This window comes from Sylvia atricapilla, chromosome 7 (assembly GCF_009819655.1).
Source record: "Sylvia atricapilla isolate bSylAtr1 chromosome 7, bSylAtr1.pri, whole genome shotgun sequence".
Classification (NCBI taxonomy): Eukaryota; Metazoa; Chordata; class Aves; order Passeriformes; family Sylviidae; genus Sylvia; species Sylvia atricapilla.
Genome location: NC_089146.1, coordinates 10,571,768 through 10,598,630, shown reverse-complemented (window position 1 = coordinate 10,598,630; position 26,863 = coordinate 10,571,768). Strand labels below are relative to the sequence as shown.

At 41.9% G+C, this 26,863-nt stretch overlaps 1 protein-coding gene across 1 annotated transcript in view; it reads right to left on the bottom strand.

The window, feature by feature from the left end:
• Positions 1–26,863, bottom strand: part of PLCL1 (phospholipase C like 1 (inactive)) — a 186,509-nt gene that overhangs the window by 33,288 nt on the left and 126,358 nt on the right. The window contains 3 exon segments of the mRNA XM_066322581.1: positions 2,832–3,035; positions 5,208–7,523; positions 7,525–7,680. Of these exon segments, the coding sequence (XP_066178678.1) occupies positions 2,832–3,035; positions 5,208–7,523; positions 7,525–7,680 (2,676 nt within the window).

Here is a 26,863-nt window from a genome sequence, read left to right as displayed (position 1 = left end):
AAGCCTCTTCCACACCCAACAGTACAGCTCCACTAAACCACTGCAATGCCACCAAAAAATGAGAGAAACACAGGCCTGACAAATTGTTCCGGTTCCTTAAACAAAGCACATTAAATTTTATTCTAATAAAGTCTCTCTCAAAAGAAAATATATAATGCAGAGTACAATGGCAAAATTAATTGCCCAGGAAAAAACAAACAAACTGCACAAACGGCTCTTTGTCTATCTCACAGCTGACAAAGGCCAAGCAGGAGGGAACAGACAGTCAATTGTTTTCCAGATCATTGTGGCAGGTTTCTGAACATTTGCACCTCCATTTCCCTGGACCTTCAGCCCTGTTTGTGCCCCATTAAGCACACAGGCAGAGTCTATACTTTTCCATGGTAAAATAAGGTACATTCAGTTGGCAATTTTCTGTAAGGGGAAAAAATCCTAACACATTAGGGCTGTTTTTATCAGAAATTATTTTCAAAGCAGGCTTTTTAAAGAATGTGGCTCATGTAGTGGTTTCAGAGGTGGTGAGGAAGTGTTTGCCCAGCACTCAAGCTCCCTGCGCTGTGGGGCCCAGTGAGTGAGGCAGACCTGCACTGACACTATGAGATTTAGGGTCTAACTTTTTTCCATTTTACTGTAAAAGGAATTAAGTAGTAGAGCCTGTTCATACAAGAGACAGGCCAATATAAACAGATTTTATTTTATGCATTTAAAAATTCTCTTAGGCCTTTTCATTTGAAAAGTGCTTTGAAGTGAAAGAGACATGCAGCAAGCACTTGTGGATCCAGTTCCTTGAAGCCATATTTATCAACAATATAAAAGGCAGAACTGTAGTATATCTTGAATTTAAATCAATAAATAAGCTAAATTTTTTTTTCTTTCCATCAACATCTCTTTGTGCTCTCATTTGCACAAAAAAAATTAAAAATAAATACACCCTGGATTATAAGAAGTCATTATACAGCAAGGAGAAGCCCCTTGTCAGCATTCAAAATGCAAACCCCTTCCCACACTATGATTTCAAATATCAAGATTGATAGAGACAGTTCATTTATTCAAACACAGAAAAGGCTAAATAGATTTCAATATTCTGTTGCTGGCATCATCTCAAAAGGCAAACATCCAAAATGTAGCAAAACCACTTATAAAATCCAGCCTTCTTTTTCAGAAGTGAATAGTTTTAGCAAAGGAAAAGGCAGTCACAGCCAAAGTGGGTAAAAAAAATCACGTTCTCCTTAACAGAATTATATCTCAAATCAATCCTTACGCAGGCAAGACACAACTCTCTTCTCTCTCTCTCTCTGATTTTAAACTGTTTGCATGCTCTCTTGACATTCAAGTTACATCTTCCCCCATCGGAGACAAATGTGAGAACAACCATTATTTAAAACAGTTATACAAGTGTTTCTGTCTACATCCAAAAGAGGCCTTTCACCTATTTAAATTGAAAAACTGTTTCCAAAGTACAAGGAGGCCTTGAAAAGTCCCATGTGTACTCCTCAGTATATAATTACAAAGATAAGAGATGACACATTCATTTTGGTAAAACTCCATTAAGCAGGCCTCCAAAGACAGAAAAATCTCTTATTTATGTGGTATTTGCTCTTTCAGAAAGACATGAGACCGTGTAACAAACCTACCCCAGAAAAGTTCCATCTAAAATAAGGCAATCAACTGGATTTGCAAATCCTTGTTCTGGTATTGTTACAGCTGGCATTTTATAGCCATAACTTAATCACTTCCAAGTAATAGAAACTATTCTGAAAGGAACCCAGGGGTTATTTCAGAGTACTTTTAGTATTTCTGTTTTAATCAACATCAGTGTCTTCCCCCACCCCACCTTGATTTTTCCTAGAAAAGCGTGTTATAAAAGCAAAAAAATGAGATGGGAAGGAGGTGGGCATCTGGCACACTGAACAGCTGGTCAAAGCTGCAATCACTTTGCAACACATCAGGGTCTCTGGAAGCAATTCGATACTCCCAGCATTTTATTCCTTATGAACACAAGCTGCAGAAAAAACTGCTGTCCTCTGAACGTGAGTCGTGATTTAGTCTGGCTGCCACAGTGCAGTACTTCAGTCAGCTTGGCAGAACTGTGCATCTTGCTATCAGTTGCTGCACACTGCCAAAAACGTCGGGAAGCAGTGGGGCACCCCCACGGCCCAAGAGGCACAGTGTGACAGCAACTTCTGTCGCTGGAAGTCACGCACAGCTGTTGCTCAGTCACCCACAGCAGTGACATATGTCATACAACGAGCAGCAGCACTCATCTGGAATGATTCCAGATCGTGTCTCTACGTTTGTGGAAGTGTTCCTGCACCATACTGACCTCTCTTTCCCCATGCAAGAAAATGGGCATATTAGCCTTCCCTTCCAGTTCTGCCATGCCCTCCCCAAGAGCAAAACTGACTTCATCTGACAGGGACAGAGGCAATACCCAACAGCGCTGCTGCGAAGTGTAGGGAAAGGAGGGCTCAGCTTCCTATCTACTGGCCTTGTGCTCTGCTGCGGGGAGGCAGCAAAGGGCAGCACACAGATCTTGCTGCCTCCCAAGGACAAGGACTAACATTGCCAGCATAGGCTGAATTGCCACTAGCTCTGTGAATAAAGTCCTTTTCAAATGCCAACCTGTGCTAGCTACAACCATGTTTAAAAAAGGAAACAAGTACAACAAGCCCACTCTGCATGGTGGTGACTAAAGGCCAACTTTGCAGAGGCCGAGTCATTTGAAGAGCCCTGTTTATTTAACTGGACCATTTGGCTGTGAAAGCCCGCGGGCACGGCCCGCCCCGTTCACGGGCGCGGAAAGGCGGAGGTGGGAGCGCTGCAGTGCTTACCAGGTCATACGCTGCCAGGACCTTCTTCTGCACGTCGGGCACGGTCCCCAGGGGCTCCAGGTAAGGAAAGGTGTCCTTCATGCAGAGGGCCACCGAGGGCGCGTTGTCGCTGCTGACGAGGCGTGAGGACAGGGTCAGGATGCACTGCTTGAGGCTGGCGATGGGCGGCAGCCCGCACAGCTCCTTCACCGACACCATGGCGTTCTGGAGAAGGGACACAAACACTTCAGCACGCGTTGCCCCCACCACTCAGTCCCCCCTGGCTGCCATTGACAGCCCTTTCTTCTCCCCTCTGATGGCAGGCAGTGCTATCCCACTGCTCCCCATCCCCGGGCCCTCCACGGACCACGGGATTCCATCGCACACAGGGATTCCCTGCCAGCCCCATTCTCTGTCCCGAAGCCCACAGCCAGCTCCAGCTTTCTCCCAGGCACAGGCATCCCAACTGCCGGCTCCTCAGCTACTTTGCATTGCAAATCCAGCCCTAACAGGGACAAGTTCTGGTCCCCAGCACATTAAACCATCAGCCCAAAATGCTATTTCTCTTCCCAACTGCTTAGACTCCAATCACTTTTGATGCTGTAATCACTTTGTTCTCCCATCATTATCATCCTCCAGCAAGAACAAGTTTGACAGACCTTGCATTTCCCATGGGAAAGGCAAGCAGGAAAAACTCACTTTGCTTTCAGCCTTACATTATCACATCATAAAGATACACAAACACTCTTTACCCTTCATAGGTCACATGTAAGAAAATCAATTCTGGATATACAGGTCAAACCAAATTGACATTCCAAGACTTAGATATTTATCAGGTCAGAGGATGACATGCACCCATCATTTAGCTTTTGAGTTGTACAAGGAGTGACCAAGATGCACAAAACCCAAGTAAGAGTATTATAACAACCCATACCTTGGAAATATTTCTCCCAAAACTTGCTGGGAAAAAAAATAATCAGACAATGCCTGGCTAAGTATTTATCATTAATTAAATATGAGAGCATGTGGTTAAATCCAAAACTGTGTCTTTACCCAGCATTCCCTAGAACATGATCTTTTACTGAACTTTTGCTTGGAAGGCACAGAAATACTGTTTCTGAGTCAAATTCAGAGTATTTTCATTTATATTGTTCATATATACTGCCTGACCTAGACAGAAGGTGGAGTCAGCAGTTCAAACTAGTTACTTTCAAGGCCTGAAGGAAAGGAAAGGCTGGGAAGAGTTTCCCATTCTTAAAAATATGCTGAGACTATTCCTTTGAGAGTGATTTAAAGCTTATGTCATTTTGTAAACTTTTCCAGCTGTCAACATTTCATTTGCTTTAGACTCCATCCAGAAGAGTGGGGTCAATGAAGTGCTATGTGTTTTTGTCCTGTTTTTGAGAGAAAAAAAATGAACTGTTTCTGTGTCTTTACCAAGGAGATAGCTACAGCTGATTCCAGCTATTTATTAAGGAAAACTCATTGTTTAATGCTACTCAGTTTTGTTTCTAGGCAGTGCCTGAAGCTCTGAATTAAGCTGTCCTTTAATCAACCTCCAGTCGCTCCCACCACAGAAGAGAGCAGTGGGGATGTTCTTGTTTGGCTTTGCTGCCACTTCACATCCTGCCAGACGCCAAGGTCTAACCCAAGCACTTGTGACAGTGCTGTGCACCTGGGCCCTGATGCTGCTGGCCACAGCAGGCTCTGCTGCATGCAGCAGCACGGGTGCAGGGACAGTGCCAGGGGACCCTCTGAGCCAAGACTTGGCACTGGTGTCTGTGCCAGCCCTCAACAGCCAAGACAAAACAGCTATTCAGCAGGGAGGAAACTGCAATCCAAGTGGCATTCAGTGCCTGTGTTGAACATCTGCAGCCCTGGGGCGAACAGTGGCAACATACCCTCGGGAAAACATGCTGCTCATTGCACAGTTGGTTTCTTTGGTGTACACAAGACCTTAATGACACATCCACTCACTGCTTCTTATACTCAGCCAAAGAAAATTAAGAGCATAATGCTCATTCAATTAGCAAACCAAAAGCTTGTTGATGTTTTCTAGAGCCAATGAGGAAATATTGTCTTTGGGAGCAGAGGCACTGCACACAAATGTACCCTCAATTCTGCTTTCTGAGGGGGAAAAAAATCAACCAGTAAAACATGTTCGGAAAGGACATATTGATTTTGAAAACATTTCTGCTTAGTCCTACATTTGCTTGTTAGTTAGCACCTCTAACTATCAGTCTGCCAATGTCCATTTAAAGGTAGACAAGAGCTGAAGTTTCACCAGCTTCCACCAGCTTCCACCAGCTTCAGCAAGCCTGCCCTAGCAGCAGCTCATACCAGGACTTTCACTTCCACATTCAGGATACACCAACACACACAATGGAAGTCTCATACCTGCATATTTTCTCTCATGTCAGTAGCCTCTCGCAGTGGATGCACTGCCAGCTTAAAGATGTCATCGATAGTCTTGAGACCAGTGTTCCTCAGCATGGTGTACTCCCTTGCTTTCTTCCCTATCCTCACTGAGAGGCTACGCTTTTGTGCCTTCCCGCCTCCACTTCGGTTGGTTATTGCGATGTGAACAAAGAGGGTAACGTGCTCCATGATATCACCAACAAAAGAGCGTAGTGGGATGTGCCTGTACCCAGGCTGTAAGCACTCCAGTGGGATGGTGTACTGTCCTATGAACTCATCCCCAATGTAGTCATCGTCCAAAACAACAAAGCGGATCATGGCCAGCTCCGGTAGATTGATCTGGAACTCAAAGCTTTCATCAAAAATAGGGTTATCACTGTTCTGCTGCACAGTTTTAGTTCTTTGTTCGGTGCAGTCTGCAGGAATCCCATGTATTTCTATGCAGACATAGGGGTCTATGACATCCCCTTTTGCACAAGCACCCTTGGGCTTTGGAAAATTCTGACCACTGATAATTTTGACATGTAGGACCTGGGGGGAGACCCCCGGAACAATACCCTTGGTATTTGCGCTGAAGTAAGACACTTCATCACGCATCACTGAAGGCCTGAGAACGTACCCACATCCCCCGTTCTGTAGAAACCAACCAGTGTGGAGGTCCATCATGGGCCCCGGGGTCTGATAGTTCATTGCCACTATCTGGCAACCACAGTTCCAAAAATCTTGAGGATTTAAGTTACTGGAGTCTATCCTCATAGCACTCGGGTACACCCTGGACAGAAACCTTTTGTTGTAGTTAACAAAATCTTCAGGGTATTCATTTGCAATCCGACTGGCTTCTGCCTCACTGAAGGAGCACATTTCCCAATAATTTTGAGATTTCATGGATGTCTCAAAGTCTTTGTACTGGATAGATTTGCATAGGGACACCAAGTCAGACAACTCCCTGCAGAGCCAGATCAGCTTCGGTTCCCTTGAGAAGTCCTCTGACAGTCTTCGGGATATTTCAGCCTCTTCATCTTCATCTGTGACCTCTCCTTCTAATACATCCTGGTCGCAGGGCAGTTTCTTCCCCTTCACAATGATCTTCATTTTCAGTTTCTCAGGTGATGGGAGGTAGGCTTCTGAGGATAAAGGTGCCTCTGTGTACAGTTTGTTTCCAAAGATTCTTTTCATGTGTTGCACCATCACCTTCTGCTGCTGTACAGAGCAGTGGTTCCCCAAGCACAGAATAAGAGGGTATTCTGAGGCGAAGAAGGCCAATTTGTTTATGACTTCGATGACATTTCGAAAGGCAAGTGGCGATGTCATGTTGTTGCGGTTACAAATAATGGGTTCGTTATCTGGGCCGTCACAGACGTCCAGTTCAATACTCCGGCAGCTCATCTTTAAAGCTCTGACATAACCATTGATGTCAGCTGGCCCTCTGAGCTGGTCCTCTATTAGATATGTATTGTGGGATGCATTGATGTAGTAATGTGACAAAGGCTGTGTCATGTCTTGGACAATTTTTTTGTGCTCTGGGTCAAAAATATCACATTCTGAGGACAATAAGTATTGAGTAAAGCCATCAATTGCAAGAAAACCTTTCAACCGCCCTTCTTCAGAAAGCTCATACCTGCGTATAATATCTAGACACATTTCTTCTGTTATGTGGGTCACTCCTTGCTCAGCCTCTAAAAACAGCATGAGGTCATTGGCGTCCAGGTACTCTTTGTTTTTGGATATCTGCACAAGCAAGAAATACACTTCAGGTCTTGTGCACAGTTCACTGAATGCTTCACAAAACTCTTCTTTTGTTACTCGTGTTGTCAGTTTCTCTTTGCTTTTCTGAATTTCTTTAAATTTTAATCTAATCTTTGATTCCTTTAAGGTGGGGTTCAGCTTCTTTATTAGCTCCACAGCTGTGTCTTCTAACATTATGCCATTGCCATCAACGTCTGCTGCTTCGAATACAGTTTTTAACCAGGCAAACCGTGGGGTGTTATGGCTGCTTTCCATCAAGTCCAGGGGTTGTTTGCTACGAGAAACTAAGTACCTTAATCCTGATACCCAAATATTGGCTACATCAGCTGAATTGGCAACCAAGTCAAGGGACTCATAGTTCTCACCGTGAATTACCGACAGCGCACAGTCCTCAGAAATCTGATCTGCAAGTCCATTATTCCTGAATGTCTCTGTGTTCTTCCCTAGTCTGATTTCTTTTATAGCAGAAATGTCAAGCTTGGCTTTGTCCAGATCCTTCTTGGAAGGCTCCCAGCGAAGAGCCTGCAGGTCAGGATCCAGAGTAAAAAAAACGGTTATAAATCCGGGAATTTGGACGAACTTTCTTCAATTCACACCCAGCCTGCATAAAGCTGATACAGTCGCTGGCACTGCTTATTTTCTTCTCTGATGGCATGCTGCTGAAAGACACCGTTTTCTTTCTTCCACATTTTTGGTTTGAAGGATCCTGTGGAATAATTACATTTAAAAAAAATTAGCAGGTTTTTTCTTTGGCCATTCCACAAGTGCATAAATAATAGAAAAGGTACATTTATGTAAAGATAATTAATGTTCTTCTGAACCTCAAAACACAACATCTTATTCCTTCCCATGATTCAGTTCCCTGCTGAGCTGTAAAATATACTGAGCTTATAAAGCGACTTGATTGACTGTGGCATTAGAGATAGCAAGCTTTCATGAGTGACATTTGCAGCTATTAAACTGTCTTCCAGATCTCAGTAACTTGCTACAGCTGTGAGGAGGCAGTATCCAGTTGCATACATTATGTCCAGTTTCAAAGCAGATATATCACAGTCTCTTGTCTCCCCACTTGTTTGGAAAAGTAGTTATTGTGCTCATTTCTGTGCACAACAACTACAAAGCTCTGCAGGAAAATGGACAGCCAGACAAGAAATCCGAAGCCTTTGTCTTTAGGATATATTCTAACTCCTCTTGAGAAAACACTAAGCCAGACATGTGACTGTCTTTTCAGTATCAACTATTTCTTGCTGCTGGATGTAAACCCAGCTGCCTGCAAAGCTGTCTGTAATGTTAGTGCAGCATCTAAATTTGAACCTTTCCCTGCATATTATCAACTCAAAACATCTCACAATAATTATAAAGTATAAATCATTCTTTTCTCTGCATGATTTCCATCTACCCCATTAGTATGTAAACTATCCAACAGCTACCAAAATATTTTTAAAACATCATTCAAGACTGCAGTTAATTGTGAAAGACTTGTTAAAATTGCTTTCCCTCCTATTTCCATTGCCACTAGCAATACTTCCTTATTTCTCTGCCTTCTGTTGTCGGAGGGACCTCAGCTGCCTGGATTTTGGATGGAAAAGGAGCCCCAAGGCAAGGAAATGTTGATGCTGGGCCTAAGCACTCAGCCCTCCACCCTGCTGCCTCAGGCCCAGACATGAGATGCGCAGCAGGGACCAGCTTCCCAACAGCCTCTGGGGATCTGCTCTGGGACGCCAAACCCTCTGACTCCCAAACCCTCTGCAGTCTGGACTTCCCTTCCCTACCCCAGCTGGTTCCTCTCAGCTGCAGTTTATCTGCTGTGTCGTTCAGCCTCCCTCAGGTCACACTCCTCTGCAAATCCTGTGCAGAAGCCCTGCTCTAGCAGGGCCCTCCATCCACCCATCTCTGTCCTTTGATGCTTTGCACCATCTGGGCAGGACCTTGTGTAGCTCCCCAAGCCGCAGAGCATCAGTTTTGGTGCCCATAAGAATCTCTGCACTCTTCATTTGCATGTCTGTATAGATACTTTCAGCAAATTAGTCAGTATGAACATTTCTACAAAACTGCTGTTATTATTCACTCACTTCATTCAATAACATCCAAAATATTTCCAACCCCCCAGGCTCCTAACTACTGAATTTAAAGGCATGGGATCTGCTGGGAACAAAATTAAGACCTCTAAACTTCTTATGACAAAGACTTCTCATTAAACTATTACAGAGACTTCTACTGACAAGAATAATTGCTCTTGCCATTTATTTAGTATTTATTACGAGAATGGGTCTCAAAGAAACAGGAAGAGAGTCAACAAAGCGAGTGCCTCAAGTCAGCTACTTTTTTTAATTACAGTTTTATGCTAAAATATTCTGTTCCTGCATTAATGTACTGTGTTTTAATATACAGCTTTGGCTATGAAAATCTTGGGGCAGTAGATGCTAATGAATACAAACGAATGTAGCAGATTACTCCATGGGATTTAGAAGAGCCTCTTCTTTTTTGTTTTCTTACATTCACAGGAGCAATATTTAAATATAAGATTGATGACTAATTAGGATTATTTTTCTCATATAGTTGGATGTATTAATGGCCTTGAATCCGCAGTGATTCATTCCTTGACAGAGGTTCCTTAGGGCCAGATCTGGAAATCTCATCAGAGCAAATCTATCTGATTTGTCTACAGCTCCGACATTTTGTCTTAACTAGAGAGGCACAAATGTTACGTAAATACTTTATTTTCTGCAAAAATGAAAACATTTATTTTTAGTTCCAAGATACCCATGTCTTTTGATCAAAGTAAGTCAGGGAATTAATCAGCCATTTTTCAGGTATTCAGGTGGGGAAAAAAACCCCTAACTGACCTCATGGACAAACAACAAAAGCTTCCTTTTAACACTCAGTCTTAACCCTTCAGGGATTTTGGTGGGGACTAGACAATCCTCTGTGTCGTCTTTACCTACTTTTATTTTTGGTGTATTCTTCCGGTTTTGTACCCTGTGGTATGTAAGGAACATCAGAATTGTGCAACAGCACTTCATTTAAGAGTAGGACTTCACTTTACCTTTCAATCAATTGAACAGAATTCAAGCCTAATCCACAGACTAACTGCCTACAATTAACAAGATTTAAGTCTTATCGATTGAAAAGATTATTTTAACTGATACTAACAGATGAGATTATTTTAACCGATACTAACAATGTCCTCCATCTAATGTATGATACACACAAACCCCACAAAACTGCAATTGCCAACTGAGCTTATTACTGCATCAGCTGTTCCCCTCTTGGTCTCTCCACACTAGGAGCATACTCACTCTTTCAAAGTGAGAACTGTTACTTTAGATATAATGTGAAAGTTTTCATTCATAATTATCACAAAGTTAATTATTCCAGTCTTGCAAAAAGTCAAAAGGTGTTTCTGTAAGCTCCAATGCTGTCTTCTCAGCCTGACAGCCCAGGCACTGCCTTTGCATTAGCACACTCCTAATGCTTGAACAAGGAACTCTGGATCCTGACACCACGGTTTAGCCAGGCCACACACCTCCAGATCCCCAGCCACCACCCTGGGGAGCAGAGGAGTGTTTCTGTCGAGAAGTGTCCTCCCACCACTGAGCCCCACTCACATCAATGCCCGGAGAGGGCAATTTCTATACCTGTGCCTCCCCACTGATCTTATGCTTCAACTGAGACTCCAGACTTCGTGTTCTAATTTTAGTGTAGCTATTGCTTTCTTTAAATCCCTACCTTAATCCAATTTCAACAGATTGATCTTCTAAAACAAGACATCCAGCTAAGAATACTGTGCTGTAGTGTCTCCAGTGGCTAAACTGCTGCTCCATTTTATTGGATACTAAGAACAGGAACAAATACAGTCACCTGACAAACTAAAAGCTGCCAACCTCTTACACAGATAGATAAATAGGAAACCTGCTCTCTTGTGCTACCTGTCAAGAAAATTCCCACTGCAAGTTATCAAAAAACATCTCCTGAATGTTCACCCATGCGAGAGCACTTGTTCCTCTTCATCAACCAAAGCAATCAAAAAGCACAATGAGCTGCAGCCCTGAATCTTGGAGCTGGAAAGTCTACCTTTCTCCAAGATGCTAAAGTCATCAAAATTGATCTTGCTTAGGTAACAGGACAGTAACTGACCTAGGACTGCTCTTTACTCTCAGTCGCTTGTACTGATGGAACCGAATTTATTGTGGCAGTGAAAGATGAAAAAAGAACGGATGGTATTTGCTAAAAAAGAGACATCTGTATCAATGTGAAAATGAGAAACTAACCTGTAGATTTTCTACTCTCAGATCTTTCCTATCAGAGACAACCAAGCTCTTGATCAGTTTGCATGCACAAAAACAAAATCCCCACTTTACATGGGAAACCTTGATTCCAAGGCAAGACACTTTTTTCAAACTAACTCAAAACTAGGGTTTCCTTCAGTTCTTTGGTTATCCCCTATAAGGTGATCTAACAGGATGACTCCATCTCCCTCCTGCTCCTGAGCCTGCGTAATATCTATTATACAAAGTACCTCAACACCTCAAAGACCAAAATGCACTTAGATACCAGCATGTGCACCACTGCTCTGAAAGCATTAAGGACCAAGGAGACATATCTGTGTGCTGGCCTGACTGCATCCTAACATTTTCTAAATGTTTCTAAAGGAGGGGTTCAGAACACCAGCCTAAGCACACTCCCAAAATAGAAGAAGCTCTCCTGTTGAACACATCATCCTCGTCAGAGGGACTGGATACATAAACAGCAGGATCACTAAGCCATCAGCAGTTGTGGGAAAACTCCACCCCATTCACCCTGACCTTTGGCTGCTCAAACTTCTGCTGTTTAAATCAAAGAGCTAACAGAAATAAATAAGTGGGATTTTTTAAAAAATGAGGAAACATGCTCTCCACCTCATCTCACCCTCTTTGTCAAAACTATAGGACATAAATTGCCCATTTAAAGTTAGGAACCAGGGCAGTAATAAGAACTAAATAGCAAACCTGCACACAAAGGTCAAGCTCATGAATTATTATTTGTCTGAAATTAAGCCACCCAAAGGCTCTCTAAAGCACTGATAATCTTCCAGAATTCTGCGTAAGAGGATAAGAAAGGCAAAACCCATCACCTATCCAAAGACACCAAAAACCTGTTAAAGACCTAAAAGCCCTGCAGGGCTCCTGTGAAAGGATGTGAAATTCAGTAATAATCCTGAGAGATAAACTCTTTAAGTGTAATCCCAAAAAGCAGTTTGATTCTGATCTTTGAATTCTAATCTAATCTAATTTCCTGAACCTAGGACCAAGAAATTAGTAATAGACAGGTTAGTCCATCCTCACAAATAGACTGTAATAAACAGTCCTAAAAGCTATCTGCTCTGGAAACTCCAGATTATCCAGTTAACTGGCCAACTGAATAACTGATTTTTTTTTTTTCCCTAAGAGAAACTAATTAGCTCCATAGGATAATTTTTTGGGGATACTTCTAGATATTTCAGTTATACAAAGACAGAATGCCAGTCCCTGGGAAAATGTACCATTAAACAGAAAGTAAAGAAGTTGGTGAGTCACTAATGGCACTCAAAGCTCTGTGTAGCAGGTTGGCAAATGACAGTGTAATTTTTCTACAATGAAGTAAGACAGAACAGGGAAGATTTATATAAACCATCCAGAAAAACACAAAGTCAAAGCCTAGGCCAGGGCTGCAACTGGGTCTCAGACATGTGAGGCTCAGTCCACTTGATCAGATGTACATCAAAGCTTGAACCCACAGTACCAGCATGATTAGAACAGGCAGCAATGATCACTGCAAGCCATTGGCACACAAAGCCTTCTTCTGTAAATCTCAGCCATGTTCTGGCCATCCTTAGAGAGTGTTCTTGGACTGCCCATTCTGTAGATTTTATCAGCTCTTCTCACAGCCCCGGCTATATTACCAAATTAAGGAGCTTAACTCCCTCTAATCTTTCTTGGCAAGGCCTGTAGGATCTAAGTATCAGATAGATACCACTGTGACAACTCACGTGTCAACAAAGAAAAGGTTGCCTACTCAAAATTCATCCAGGCTGACAACTCAGGGCACGAAGCAGCTACCTTTGCACGGGCTGAACAGCCAAACCATCTCATCCCTGATGCAGGCCACTGTGGGGATGCTGCCAGTCACACTCGGGCTAACACACAGCTCAGAAGATTGCAAGAGCAGATGTTACTGCTGTGAGATGAACCCTGGTAGCCTCTTTAAGACAAAATTCCTACTAATTCAGGGATTTGTGCACATGGGGAACAAAGACCATATCCAAAATTTAACACATGATCTGTTAAAAGCTGAGCTACACACGTAATGGAATAAACAGAAAACTTAAGGACGACCAAAAATACAACATGGACACATGTATGAGAAACAGCTTCAGAACACAGTGTCCAACTATTCTCCAAATACCAAAACAGTCCCACTGGCATGTCTGCAAAGCCAGCGAGTTGTCACTGACTAGCAGCTTAACTCAAGCACAAGCTCCACGCAGAAGCCTCAGCACGATTGTAATTCATAGAGAGCAAGGACTAATGGAGCTCAGACACAAGAAAGGAAAGTGTTGTGGGGACAGTGACTAATATCTGTATTTGCAGCAGGCTTTCCTCAACTCCCCAGGACTACCAGGACATGAGGTGTGGGCACTGGACCGTCACCAAGACCTATAATAATAACTACGGTCAGCTTCTCATTTAAAAAGTCACCCTGCAAAATGGGTACTGCAAGGGCAGGAAAACTGAGTGAAGACAATAGCTTAACTATTCTGGAATGCTGGATAGTCCCCACTGGAGAAGCTCAAGAGGAGGCAAGACTATAATGACCTGTCTGAATTCCTCTTTTGCTCCATTACTAAAAATCACTTTCAAGTACTGCTGTATAAGGCTGGAAAGAGATACAAAAGAATGCCTGGAACAGATCTTCAAGAAAAACACCTGAACCAAAATGATTTGCTGTTTAAGAAATGCTTTGTTGTGTACTTGCTTTTTTCCTTTTCTTTTTAAAATGACTAGCACTCCCAAATTTATTCAATTTTACCTTGAAGATTTACTTTAGGTGTTTAAATGACAAATTAGAGCAAAAGGAAAAATCAGCAGCACATAAAGACTCCATCTGGAAATGCTTTTTGGAAATAAAAAGCACACAGTGCAAGAAGGGTTTATTTTCTGGCATGGTAACATGCTGAAGTTACTACTTTTCCCTTCTTTTTTATAAATAGGGCCATGAAGCCAAGATTGAAAAGCTTCCAGGAGCACAAGAACATGAGAGCCTATAATGAGGCTACCACTTCACAGAGCTTTCTGCCATTGTTGTTAAAGCTTCATCCACCTGGTTTCCACAAGTGCAAGTAGCTATCCCTTTATGCATTAAGCATCATCTACAGTGAGAAACAGATTCCTGTATGACCCTTCAATACATACACGCAATGTCTCCATATAAGCCTACAGAAGACACCACCTGATGAAGATTTTTCATGCATACCATCCATTCTCCCTGAGGAAAAAGCCCCTTCCCAAAGGACATCCCAAGTGCCAGATCCACTTCCAGTTGGAAGGAGGCCTACAGTTTGTAAGGGAGTGACCCAGCTCATTGGATGCAATGTCTCCAACCATCACTACTCCCAAATATTCTGTTATTTTCAAGTGCTTGGGTTGCTCACTGGCTCTAATCTTTCTTAGTCTGCAAGGGCACCTTGGACATGGATTGAACTCATCATCCTGCAGGGAATATAAAGCCGAAGAAGACAGAAAGACAATTTCTATCTTCGAGGAGAAGTAGTAGCAGCAAGGTCTGGATAAAGGGGATCTCAGCTGCAGCATTCCCAGGAGAACTCCATTGTACAAACATTCTGTTACAGAACCTCCTTTGAATTCATCTGAGACAAACATTAAGAGAGTAAGAGAATGCCAGTAGCAACTCAGGAGGAAAAGCCAAATAAGTTTAGAAAGACCTGGCTAAGGAAAGACATGCCCCACTGGTACTCCCCTGCATTACACCTCTAAATGCTTGATTGGCACTGCACCTATGAGTGGGCAATTTTAACTGTCAAAATAATGGAAAAGCTGAAAAAAGATCTGATTAAGAATAAAAAGATGATTAGCATTACCTATTTCCAACATTATGGAAAACAGAGCTTGTCAAACTAACCGGATATCCGTGTTTTTATGATATTAAAAGTTTGGTTGATACACATAAAGTCATTGTAATAGACTCTAATGTATTATGGTCTCTGCAATGTATTTGATTTGGTAGTGAATGACATTTTGATTAAGAATATACAGTAATAAAAATAAACTCGGAAGACATTAAATGGATCAAAGACAAGATAAATGATAGCTTTCAAATGCTACAGTAAACGTGAAACACTTATCATGAAGAAATGCTTCAAATGGGATCCTGCAGGGACCCATTCTTTAGGCCAGTACTATTTAGCATTTTTAGAGTGACCTGGAAGAAAGCATAAAATCAATACACATGGAGTCTGGAGATGATACAAAGCCAAGTTTCAACAGTGATGAATAACAGAATGTGAGTCAGCAGTCAAAAGACTGCTTGACAGGCAATACATAAAACCAAGTATCTTCCAATAAGGAGAAAATACAAGGTCACAATTCTAAAAACACAAGGGCCAGTCCTTATTTACAGGACTCTGATGCAGGAGAATAATTTTGGGTAAAAAAGCCAACTTTGTTATCATGGATGATCAGCATAGAATATAACAAAAAGATCACACACGAAACAGTATACTTGGTTGTATAAACATAGTATCTATCAGGATAGAAAAGTTCTAATATTGTTGTATTTGCCCACCATGTGATGATCTCAGTCTAGAAATTACTTTGAAAATTGGAAAGTTCACAAGTGCCACAAGAATCAGGAAGATTCTGAAAACACATCAACTAAAGGATTACAGATTCTTTTAGTTTAATATACATATTGTGTGTATTAATAAATATATTAGTATTAATAAAAATGTGCATTCATATAAGAAAAAACTTAACAGACACCCCATGCCCCAATTAAGGGATATCTGGGCACTTTTATTCAGAATGTAATACTTTCAACTGAGTAGTTTAATTAAATCCTTAATCTATGTACTTTAAGAAGTCCTTCAAATTACATTTCCTTATGAATCCCCTAGAAACTCAGAATGTGGACTAATATTGTCACAGATTTTAGATCACAGAATATTCTGAGCTGGAAGGGATCCACAAGGATCGCTGATTATGAAGATATTATATAAGGATTATCTGAAGATCAGTACTATCCAGTGATACATTCTTTCAAATCTTGGAAATTGACACATTCAAAATCAAGCCAAGACTTTAAACAAGAAAAGCAAAACTGACAATGGTCACAATCTCTCTCCCAAGGATGGCTGGAGAGTCTTCATCACTTTTTCATCAGCACTTGATTCCTTCCAAAAGGATGTCCCATGAGATCAAACATGATTTCATTTAAGCCCTATTTAATGGAGAGCAGACCAGACTTCAGTGCTATTTTTTTGGCCCGATTATTTAGGTATTAACTCAAAAATTAAATCCTGTGTTTTTCCAAAAGAAAACGGTTGAATGGGACTGTACCTTCTGGTCTGCTGTCGTGGCACTGGAGATTACCAAGCACTGGGGGCCCAACATAGGGTGACCAATTTAATTTCATTCTGAATCTTACAGCAGTCCTCCAGGAATAAAATGTGTAATCCAATAAGCCACACAAATCTCAATAGGCTAATCACATTATTTTAAACCCTTTTTAATCAACTTAAATTATTTCTTCATTAATCACATTTACGCTGATTCAGATCAGCCCCTATACCGAAAATTAGCAATGAAGTTACAAAAATCAATAAAATTAGGTAATGAAACTGGTTTAATGGGATTTTTTTTTTAAATTCCAATTGTCAGTCTCAATTGAATTATTAAATAGGTTGAGATAAAATACATACAGCCAAATATGAAGTATTTGGGCAAGACAGGGCAGTGTTTTATCTGACCTATAACGCAGTTGGGGGTGAAATTTTGCTTTGCGCTCTCTAAAGGTCTTCGTTTTCTTCGAGAGAGAAAAGCAGCTTTCCAGCTCCTGTGAGGGAACTGTTTATCAGCTGAGCAGAGTGCCCTGGAGGTGTAGGAGTTTGTACAGCTGGTGTGCAGGCTGTCCGTGGGGCACTGGCATCGCCCCCGCAGGAGCCCACAGCACAGATCCCAGCGGCAGCCCCGGCACTCCGCAGCTCAGCCGCTGTGGGCGGACGTGTGATCCACCTCCCTGCACACACGGCACCCCGGTCCTGCTTGGGATTTCTCTACCCTTGTGTTCACAACCCTCTCAACAAGCTCCATCACAAAGCAAGGACCAGGGAAAGCTTTCTGATTGCTCCTCTACAATATGGGCACTGAAATGTGGCTGTACTTAACCACAGACTCAAAAATGCCTCAAGTCTCTTTTATTTTTATTTTTATTTTATTCCCATCTACAGCTTTTTAGCTTTGCAACTATGGGCACAGTGCATACCAGACACCCCCCTTCAGCATCCTTGGGCTCAAAAGCAAGGTTTACACAGAAAACATGCCTGCTGGTATCAGAGCAGTTTCAAGCCATGAAATGTGCTCCTACACTGCTAAAGGAGTTGGCAGGGCTGAAAACAACATACAAGTGAAACAATGATTTCAGTGGTGCACTTAGCAACGGTATGACAAATTAAGCATCTCCCTTACAAGCAAAACACAGATTTCTCCATTAATAGAAAGGAAAGAAGTATTCAAGAAACAGCTGTGGTGCCCTCATTAAATCTTATTATGTGACTCTCATCATTAGGCATATTCCAAATTTTTACCAATGCAGACACAGAATGTTTTCATTACTCATCAAAATAAGCAGTAAATTAGGCAGGTTACAGGCACCTTGATAAGCTGCAAACTGCAGTATCATAAACATCCAATTTATTTAACGAATAATTGATTTGCTATGGAGATGTGCTACAATTTTTAATCGCATTCCTTCAAAATTAGCCACCTTGAAGGGCAAAACTCTCCTATTTCCCAGAGCCCATATTTTAGGGAGAAAAAAAATCCAGTTGCAAGTTTGGTTTCGTTATTTTTAACAAATAAAGGAATGCAATAATAATGTAGTTTTATTCTGGTCAAATATTTGCTAAGTAATTATTATTTTTTTATCTTAGAATTAAACTATGTGCATGCCTCAGTATTACAATCCCTCGGGTTTTATACATGCATTTTTACAGTTTAAGTATATCACCAACCCGGTGTAATTGCCTCCATCCAGTTAATATTTAAAGATTATGAATTACAGAGAGTTTAGAAAAAAATTGAATTCTAACCGCAGTGTAACTACACTTCAGCTGCAACATAACTTAGCACTTATGTGGAGAAAGTAACACCTCAAATCTCCAATAGTTTTGTACACTTGACACATTTAGTAAATGTTGAGCAAGGAGAAAAATTTTGGATTTGCAGCCAGAAGAGTGGGAACCTCCTTCAGCTCAGAAGCCCAGGAAGACCCTGAGGAAACACTATCCAATCTGGATTTGTCTCATGGTTTCCACAAGACTCCAAAATGTTTCTGACGCACAAATCTCAGTACGTTGGGAGAAACGACAGCTTCTGCCAGAGTCTTCATCCCTCCCCTCACCTGGGGGGATACATGGCAGAAAAGGAGGTGTCTAGCAGTAGGGGCAGGAGCCGCTGAGCCAGGGGGTTGGGGAAGCTTTTGGTTTTAAGAGGTCCAGCTTTGGTATTTGTCTTCTCGAGGACTAAAGCCACAGGCCCCACTGCTATACTGCAAGCTTCCCTTATCTTGCACAGTTGTCATTAACGCAGTTGTGATTAACACCGACACACTGCCCAGAGCAATTCGAGAGGGTACTAAAGGACCATTAAATACTGGCCACGTTTAGTTTTTCAAGTGTGAACGAGTGGTAGCAGAAGAGTGACGTTCGTGAGCACTGAGAACCACTTCTGCACGGACAAAAATCAGCTCAGAACTCACAGTGCCTTCAATGGGCCCTTTAAAATAGATTATGCTTTGCAACAACTGTGTGACTCAGTTTTTAAGCTTTACTCTTACAAACACACGCATTTAGTGCCCACGGTCACACTGTTCATTTGTTAATAATCTCTTCAGATTAAAATAGGTGTGACTGTGCATTTATTCATCCAACAGCTCCTCAAGTCCTTTTTAAACCCCAGTGCTCTGACTTTTAGAGACTTTTAAAGGTAATCCCTCCCACCAAGGAAACAGATTCTAAATTTAATGGTGTGTTTTTTACATAAGCTGATACAGTGAAAAAATAAATGTTGAGAAAAAGTCCACTAGTCCATTTCTTCTTGAAATATTACCTCCTTTCTTTCTTCTTTCTTGTTATCTTTAATCAATTCCTTTAGTTGGATGTATGAGCAATGAATGCTCCTGAGCACATGTAGTTTTCCCCTTTATTCACCTTGTGAAACATCTCTATTCAGCTGCAGGACTTGCTAACTCTTGGAAAGAAGAGGCCAGAGGTAAGCAAGACAGCACCCTGGCAGAAGCCAGCAGCAGTGAGTGCCCCAGACACAGGGGAGCACACTCATCCTCAGGCTGGACTGCTCCAAACCCAGCATACCTGGGAGAGGCCAGTGTCTGAGCTCCATTTTTACAGATGACACTACTTTTTCCCAGCTGGTTGCCTCAGGAAAATAATACTGCTGTAAATAGACCGCTTAAGATTTTTTTAAAGTGTCTGTATTTAAATGGAAGACTAAAAAGGACAAAAATTCAAAAATTACAGAAAATTACAGAAATAATTTGCTTTGCTTGTCAGCTTTCCATTTCAAAGCTCTTGATGAAATTTCTCGTCTTAACCCTAAAGCAAAGCTTTATGCAATGAAGGGCCAACATATTTTCTATCTGTTTAATTATAATAATGAAGACTTTGGTAATGCATTTAGAAGAACTACAGTCTAATCAGGGCTGCAAACAGAGAACTGCTTTGTTATACCCAGGAGAATTTGTCTGTCTTAATTAAGTCTCCTCTCTCAGACACAGAACACAGAGCGTCTTTTATCTGAACTACCTTATGTAATTGCAGAACAGCTCTACTTGCTGCATACAGCATGCATTGTTTGCAGTGCAGTTTCTAACACTATCATCATGTTTCCTAAAGCAAAAATATAGAAAAGAGTCTAGCCAATGTCTTTGGAGATGGTAAATGGTATGCACATGCTTGTCTTGTAGTTCAGCAGCAGAGGCTGCAGTAAAATATGAATGCCCTAATGGTCACATTGATCCCAATCACACTGAATTCCCTTAGTTCACACAAGGCAATTGTTCTTTACTTAGCTCAATTTAATGAACACAGAATCTAGCCCACAGGAGCAGTGTATGAGATTTGTGGAAATCCCATTCTTAACTGTACCATATTTTCTGGATATACTATTTTAAGGCATGTTTGGAGTCAGGAGAAAAGTGCAAAACTCTGTGACAGTACCAGATATTTTACACACAGATTTACAGAAATTAAATTTTTTTAGAACTACCACAGACACTAAATTCCATACCTTATTAATTTCAGTGAGGTTTTGTCTCTGCCTTTTTCTCACTTTGAATCAATATTGAAGCTTGATAAATATGTTCCTCCTTATGCCTATACATAAGCCAAATCAATTTCTTTTTTTTTTTTTTTCCCATAGGGTGGTTTCATCTGGGATCATTAGTAACTAGGAGAAAAATAATCAACTCTTTGTGTGAAGTAAAGTGGCAAACATGGTTTTTAACTATATACTCTGGGAAGTAATACATTTCTAACTCATTTTCCAAAGACAATTAAAAATGACACATTACCTGTCATTGAGTTCCTCACCTACTAGGTAAAGTAAGGCACAGCAGATACTCTGTAATTGCTAAATTACTCTGTTGATCAAAGCACATTCTTGTAGCTCAGCAAACTGAAATCACATTACTGCCCTCATGAAAAATGAATGCTCTGCCCTGCAACCATTTGCTGGTATTTCAAACACTGATTTCAGAGCTCCAAGTGAAATGTGGTAGTTCAACAAGCACTGCACTGTGCACCACCACACCAAGACAGGGATTTTGGTTGTAAAGCTGGCATAACCCAACCTCAATCTATGGTTCCTTCCTAAACTCTCACAGAAAACTGTTTTCTCCTATCAAGAAGAACATGCCCCAGAATAAACTCATACTGGGAAAGTGTAAGAAAGAATGAAAACTATACCACGCAGAAATCATCCAAAATACTAAATAAAGAAGGACAAAATTTTAAGGGGTCTGAATACAGCCTTTGATTTCAGGGTCAACATGGCTATGAGAAGTGGGAGAAGTGATGTAACAAAACCTGTGAAGAACTGAAGGGTAGAACAATTTTAGAGTATTAACCGAGCTGGGCTGTTACCTTCCATAGTTTTGAGTTAACTGTTGGTGACACTCTTATTCTGGATACCTTTATGCTAAGCTTGGAGCTTCCTCTTTCTCTGCTGCTTGAAAACACAGGGCTTGAAACTGAATTCTGAAATCCAACAAGCAAATATACAAGACTGCGTATGAAGCGGGTTTTCCTTGCATCCTGTTTCTGAAAAACTCCAGTACAGATGTTCCATATATTGTACACAGTCAGAGGTATTTACGTGCCAACCACTGGAGCTACCAGAGTAACAGCCACATAAGCACAAGTGCCATTATTTCGTTTTGCATGAAGCACAGATCAGATGATACATCCCCAGCTCTTGCTGAGTCAACGAAGCGTTTAAACACAGATCTACCATATTCAGTGAAACTTAAGAGATATTTTAGTGCTTTGCTGATCTGAGGCACCCACAATCATGCAGGAAACAGAAGGCAGACCTGCTGTGAATGCTGCTGACATGTTGTAATACCAAGCCACAAAACCACCCCTCTGTTTTCAGAGACTGCTAGAGCTCTGCATCAAACCTACATGTTTTGTGAATCATATCTTCATGGTAGGAATGGAGCAGCATGCAGCAGAAATAAGTCAAACAGTTGTCTTGGTAAAATAAAATGTTTCTTTGCGAGTGCAGAAAAGACACCACACATCATTCCCAAGTGTTTTTTCAACATGATTGCTTGAAATATCTTCCAGAAAAAAGACAGACTACATACCTGAAAAACAACCCTTTTCATTTCTAACCATAAACATAATCTGAGGGCAGGCAGGAGACATGGACTTGAAGCCTCTTAACCTAAATCATGAGTTTAAATCCTTTCACCATGGGTTCCCCAATAATTAAGGTATAATAAATGGCTCAGTTTGCATATCAGTTTGGCTATGCTGTTTTCTTAAAAGTTTAAATGTAATTGTTTTTCTTGTATTTGAGAGCTGTTATTCATGTAATACCAGAAAATACACATAGAAATGCCCCACCACCTCTGTAATTTCCTTTTTACAGATTTTTATAGTGATGACATGAAAAAATGTTTGTTTCAGCAGCCCTTGCAGAGGGCTCCCACACAAAGCCAAAACCAAGTTCTGAAGCAGTCCATATGCACAGCCTCACCAAGAAAATTACATGCTGCCCATAGCTTAATCTGAATTTTCAGAAAGGGAACATGTCTCACGTTGATTAGATGCAGGTGTTTATTCTACAGGGGAAAATGGGACTTAAGGCCTGGAAAATCATCTTGTGTTTTCTATTTAAGCCTTTGCAAAGAGACAATGTTTGGCAAATAGATGTATTTTAAATACACATCCTGGACATGTTTATACTCCATTTGTGACTAGCACAAGAAACTGAGAGTAAAGCTGTGCTAAGTCCTGTGGCTTGAGACAGGACACGTGGGCACAGGCACACAGGCATACAAGCACCAGCGCGAAGCTGTGTAAGAACACATCACACACTGACACACAGCTAAGACAGAGCCAGGGAGGGATTCCACCAATACCTTTCCAAATGCAACCCTAGTAATAATAAAAAAAACTTGGTGCATTCTGAGGCATCACAAGAGCGAACATTTTCTCCACACAAGTCTCTCCTTGAAGCCTAGAGGGCAATCATGTCTTGCAGGGATGATTACACAGCATCCAGAAAGAAGACAGAGAAGCAGAATAAAAAAATAACTCCATCACAGAGAAACTGGGAAAAGCAGCATAAAGCTTCTCTCTCTGTAATTATCTTGGTAGAATAATGGCAGAATTACACAAAAAGAGCAACTAGAGCTTCTTCCAGCAAACACTGCTGCTGCCTGGATTAATCAGACAGAGCTGTTCCTGAAACTGATACATAAATTGACATTAGTTTAGTCTGCATGTATAATACCAATTCAATCTCATTTTTCATACCAAATTATGTTGGATTTTAACTAAAATCTTTTAACTGAAAATTAAAATGTCAGTGGTGATGCACAGATGCTGCTGAACAGATTTATCTTCTCCCTAATGCAAATAAAACAAAAATAAGAAGAAACACCTAAGAGTTTCAAGCAATAGTCTGCTCAGCCAGCAGCAGGGACTGGCACCACTGAATTAAGTTTCAGGGGTCTATTTTCCTTCTAAACTCACTTTTCACTTCCAGTGTCAGCAGGAGCAGCGACTGCCCAGCTAAACTCTATTGGTCAAATAGCAGGAAAACAAAAGCAAATAGCTCCTAAATGCTGTATAGCAGTAATAATACATGACTTAGGAAACTCCAAACAGCTTATTCACTGACTAGGCAAAAAAGGGCCCCTTAGCCAAGGCTTAGAAGCCTTGAACTCCCCTAGCACCCCACACAAACACACACAGTGTGTGCTCATCTGCCTCAGCTTCCCGCAGCATTTGGGTGGGACTCAAATGCAGTGGCTGAACACCTCTCACCTCTCCAAAAACATTCACCAGGGGAGAAGTGATAACAGAGGAGCCATGCAGTTCAATGCCAGTTTTCCAGAGCCACTGCTCTAGTGAAGCCTAAAATCACTTCTTCCCACTGCTAATTGCTTCAAATGAGCTAAGGTGGTTTGACACAGCATTCACCTACCAACAGCTCCCAGGGGGTGCTTCCCAAGGTCCATTTTGTACCTGCTCCTAACTTCAAACTCACAACGATGTTAATCAGACTGTTCAATCTCCATCCAAGATCCACAGGATCACTGTCATGAAGCGAGACCTGCAACTCTTCACTCCAGAGCTATGGTTTCTGATGTTTCCACAAGTTCATCTGTTTCGTTCAAAGAAGTCAAAATAATAAATTTTGTCCTCCTCACACTATTCACCAGCTTCAGCCTGAATTTCTAAGTGCACACACGTTTTGGGGCCAGCACCATACACAGCCAGGCTCAACTGATGCTGCTGGTCATTTGCTGAAACACCTTCTCTGATTCCATAAATAAAGCCCATTCCATGACTTAATTTCATTTTCTAGCTATGAAATAAATAAGAGAGATAATGAAATGCTGCATATTGCAATGTACTCTTACAGTGAGTGGGGAGCCCTTAAGGAGAGTGGGAACACAAACAAAAATTAAGGCATGAGTCATAGAGTTCAAGTCAAAGATAAAACGAGGAAAAAGACCAGTGAAATAAGCAATACACAAAGAGAGCGGAAAAAAATACAAACGAAGGACAGAAGTAATAAACAGGGGCCCACATAGAAGTGGCTGTCTAGCATCAGCAGCACACTTCAGAAGGGGACAAGCTAGAGCTTTTGACACCTTGCTCAGTTCAGCTTTCCATCCTCATTAAAAAAGCATCTGAAAAAGAAAACCTTGGCTCTCCCGGGAACACATTTCCTTCTCAACAAATGCTACTGAGAGTTGCACTACTGACGTCAATAAAAGGAGGGTAGGTTTAATCACTAGAGCTAGGTTTTGCTGATGATCTGCTGCTCAAGCTGCTAATAGCTTGAGCCTAATTTTGTGGTAATCTGACTGTATTCATCCCTAGCTTCCTTACTGCTGAGGTATCTAATATCACTCTACCTGTCTGGTCCTGGGAACTGAAAATTATTTCTCTGCAGTATTAAAACAGCTGAAAAAAGAAAATGGATATCACTAACGGGCAGTTCCAGCACTGGTGTTTGAAGAAAACATGGCACTTCCACAGAGCTGAATTACATTACATATTTGCACAGGGCAATTTGTACGGGAAATACTCTTCTCCGTAACTGAGTCTTGCTGTTAAAACAGATCAGTCTGGAAAAAAAGAAAGAATAGAGGCCAGAATGGCAGAAAAGCCAGCCTGATCTTTTCTGCTGCCCGCAGAGCACCAGCACACCCCCACACAACCCCGCATGGCAAAGACTGGGGATGCAGAAGGCAATCAGCAGTTCCCATCCTTAAGACAAAGGTCAAAGTGAACCAAGCCTCCCGTGGCAGCAGAGGCACACGCTTCCAGTGAGCGCCCAAAGGCAGGGACTCACCAGGGGCAGCCGGAGACACCCAACATGCCACCACTTCACCAGCAGTGGCTCGGCCCTCACTTGTCAACAGACACAAGCATTTTGTGCCTGACTGTTTCCAAGGGCTGGTTTTCCTGCTGCTCATCCTCTGCAGACCCGAGGCAGGTTGGGCAGCTGGGTAAGCCCATCAGCCAGCACAGAGGCAGCGAATGCCTGAGACATGCAAGACACCCCACAGTCAGCCGTGCACATGGTGACTCACAGCATCCATTTCAGTGGCCAGAACTGTTTAATAAACTAGTAGTAGACTTGAGGCTTGAAATTTCTCAGGGATGTTTAGACTGAGAGCTTATACAGTGACAAACTTCTGGCTTTGAAAAAGACTGTTAAAACCTATCTTTGGTCGTTTACACATCCTCTCCTAGTGTGAGACCTGCCATCTGCCTACTGTGATTTGCCAGTTACGCTGCCGTATCCGCAGCCACCACGCTGCGAAAACACGCAGACAAAAACCTCTCCCGGTGTTCTTACCCACACACGGCTTTTAGACTGTTGCCTGAGAGGGAGCAAGTGTCTTAGGGCTAGAGGCAGAGGGCAGAAGGACTTAATCATTTATACCCTGAGTACTGCTCTACAGGGAGGCTTTTCCTCTCCGGGAGCAGTGAGAAGCAGTACCACCCCCAAAGTCCATGCAGGGAATACAGTGAGCTGACACCCCTCTGCTGCCAGTGCATTGCACTGCCTGACAGCAACCCTTCCATCACAGCTGCACCCACCCCTACAATTCCATCACCCTGCTTTTTGGACGCTAAGCAATGCCAAGAGCTAATAAATTTGTCAGCCCTCCCACAGACCCCTCACTCGACCTTAGACAGTCAAATCCTCCCCCCTTCCATCAGTTCATCACCTACAAGATCAAAATCACTCATGTGATTTTCATTCCTGCTCCAACCCACAGAAGCTGACGTGGGGGACCAGCACATGGAGCAGCAGCAGTTGTGTGTTCAAACGGGACTCATCTACCTGGCATAGAGTAAATTCACGTCCCTTGTTCCTTCCTCACCTGCCTGAACCCAAATGCATACAGTACACTGTTTAAGAGAGAGGTAATTTGGATTAAATAGTAGTCCTAGCACATTCCATGAGCATTCCTGAAAACCAAGCATTTGGATGAATTTTCTTCAAAAGCCTCTAAACAAACACCCAGCTCTGCTGTAACATTGCTGCTTTCCCCTTACCTTAATAACTGTGGGAGGCTATTTATATCGTTCCCCTTGCAACATAAAAGCCATTTCTCCAGTCAAGCCTCTACATAATAGATGGTTATTTTTTCCTTTATCATGAGCCCGCTGATAGTCTCTTTCGTAGGGAGGCAAAGCACCCAGCTGAATGATGAAGGTGGCAGCACAGAAGCAATCACACTCACACAAGGGATCTCTCCCAGGGTTTTATGCTGTTTGCGAAGGCCTGGCTCCAGTGCCATGCTGGCTGTACATCACTGTGATTACACTGACTAGGTTATTCTGATTTACAGCAGAAACA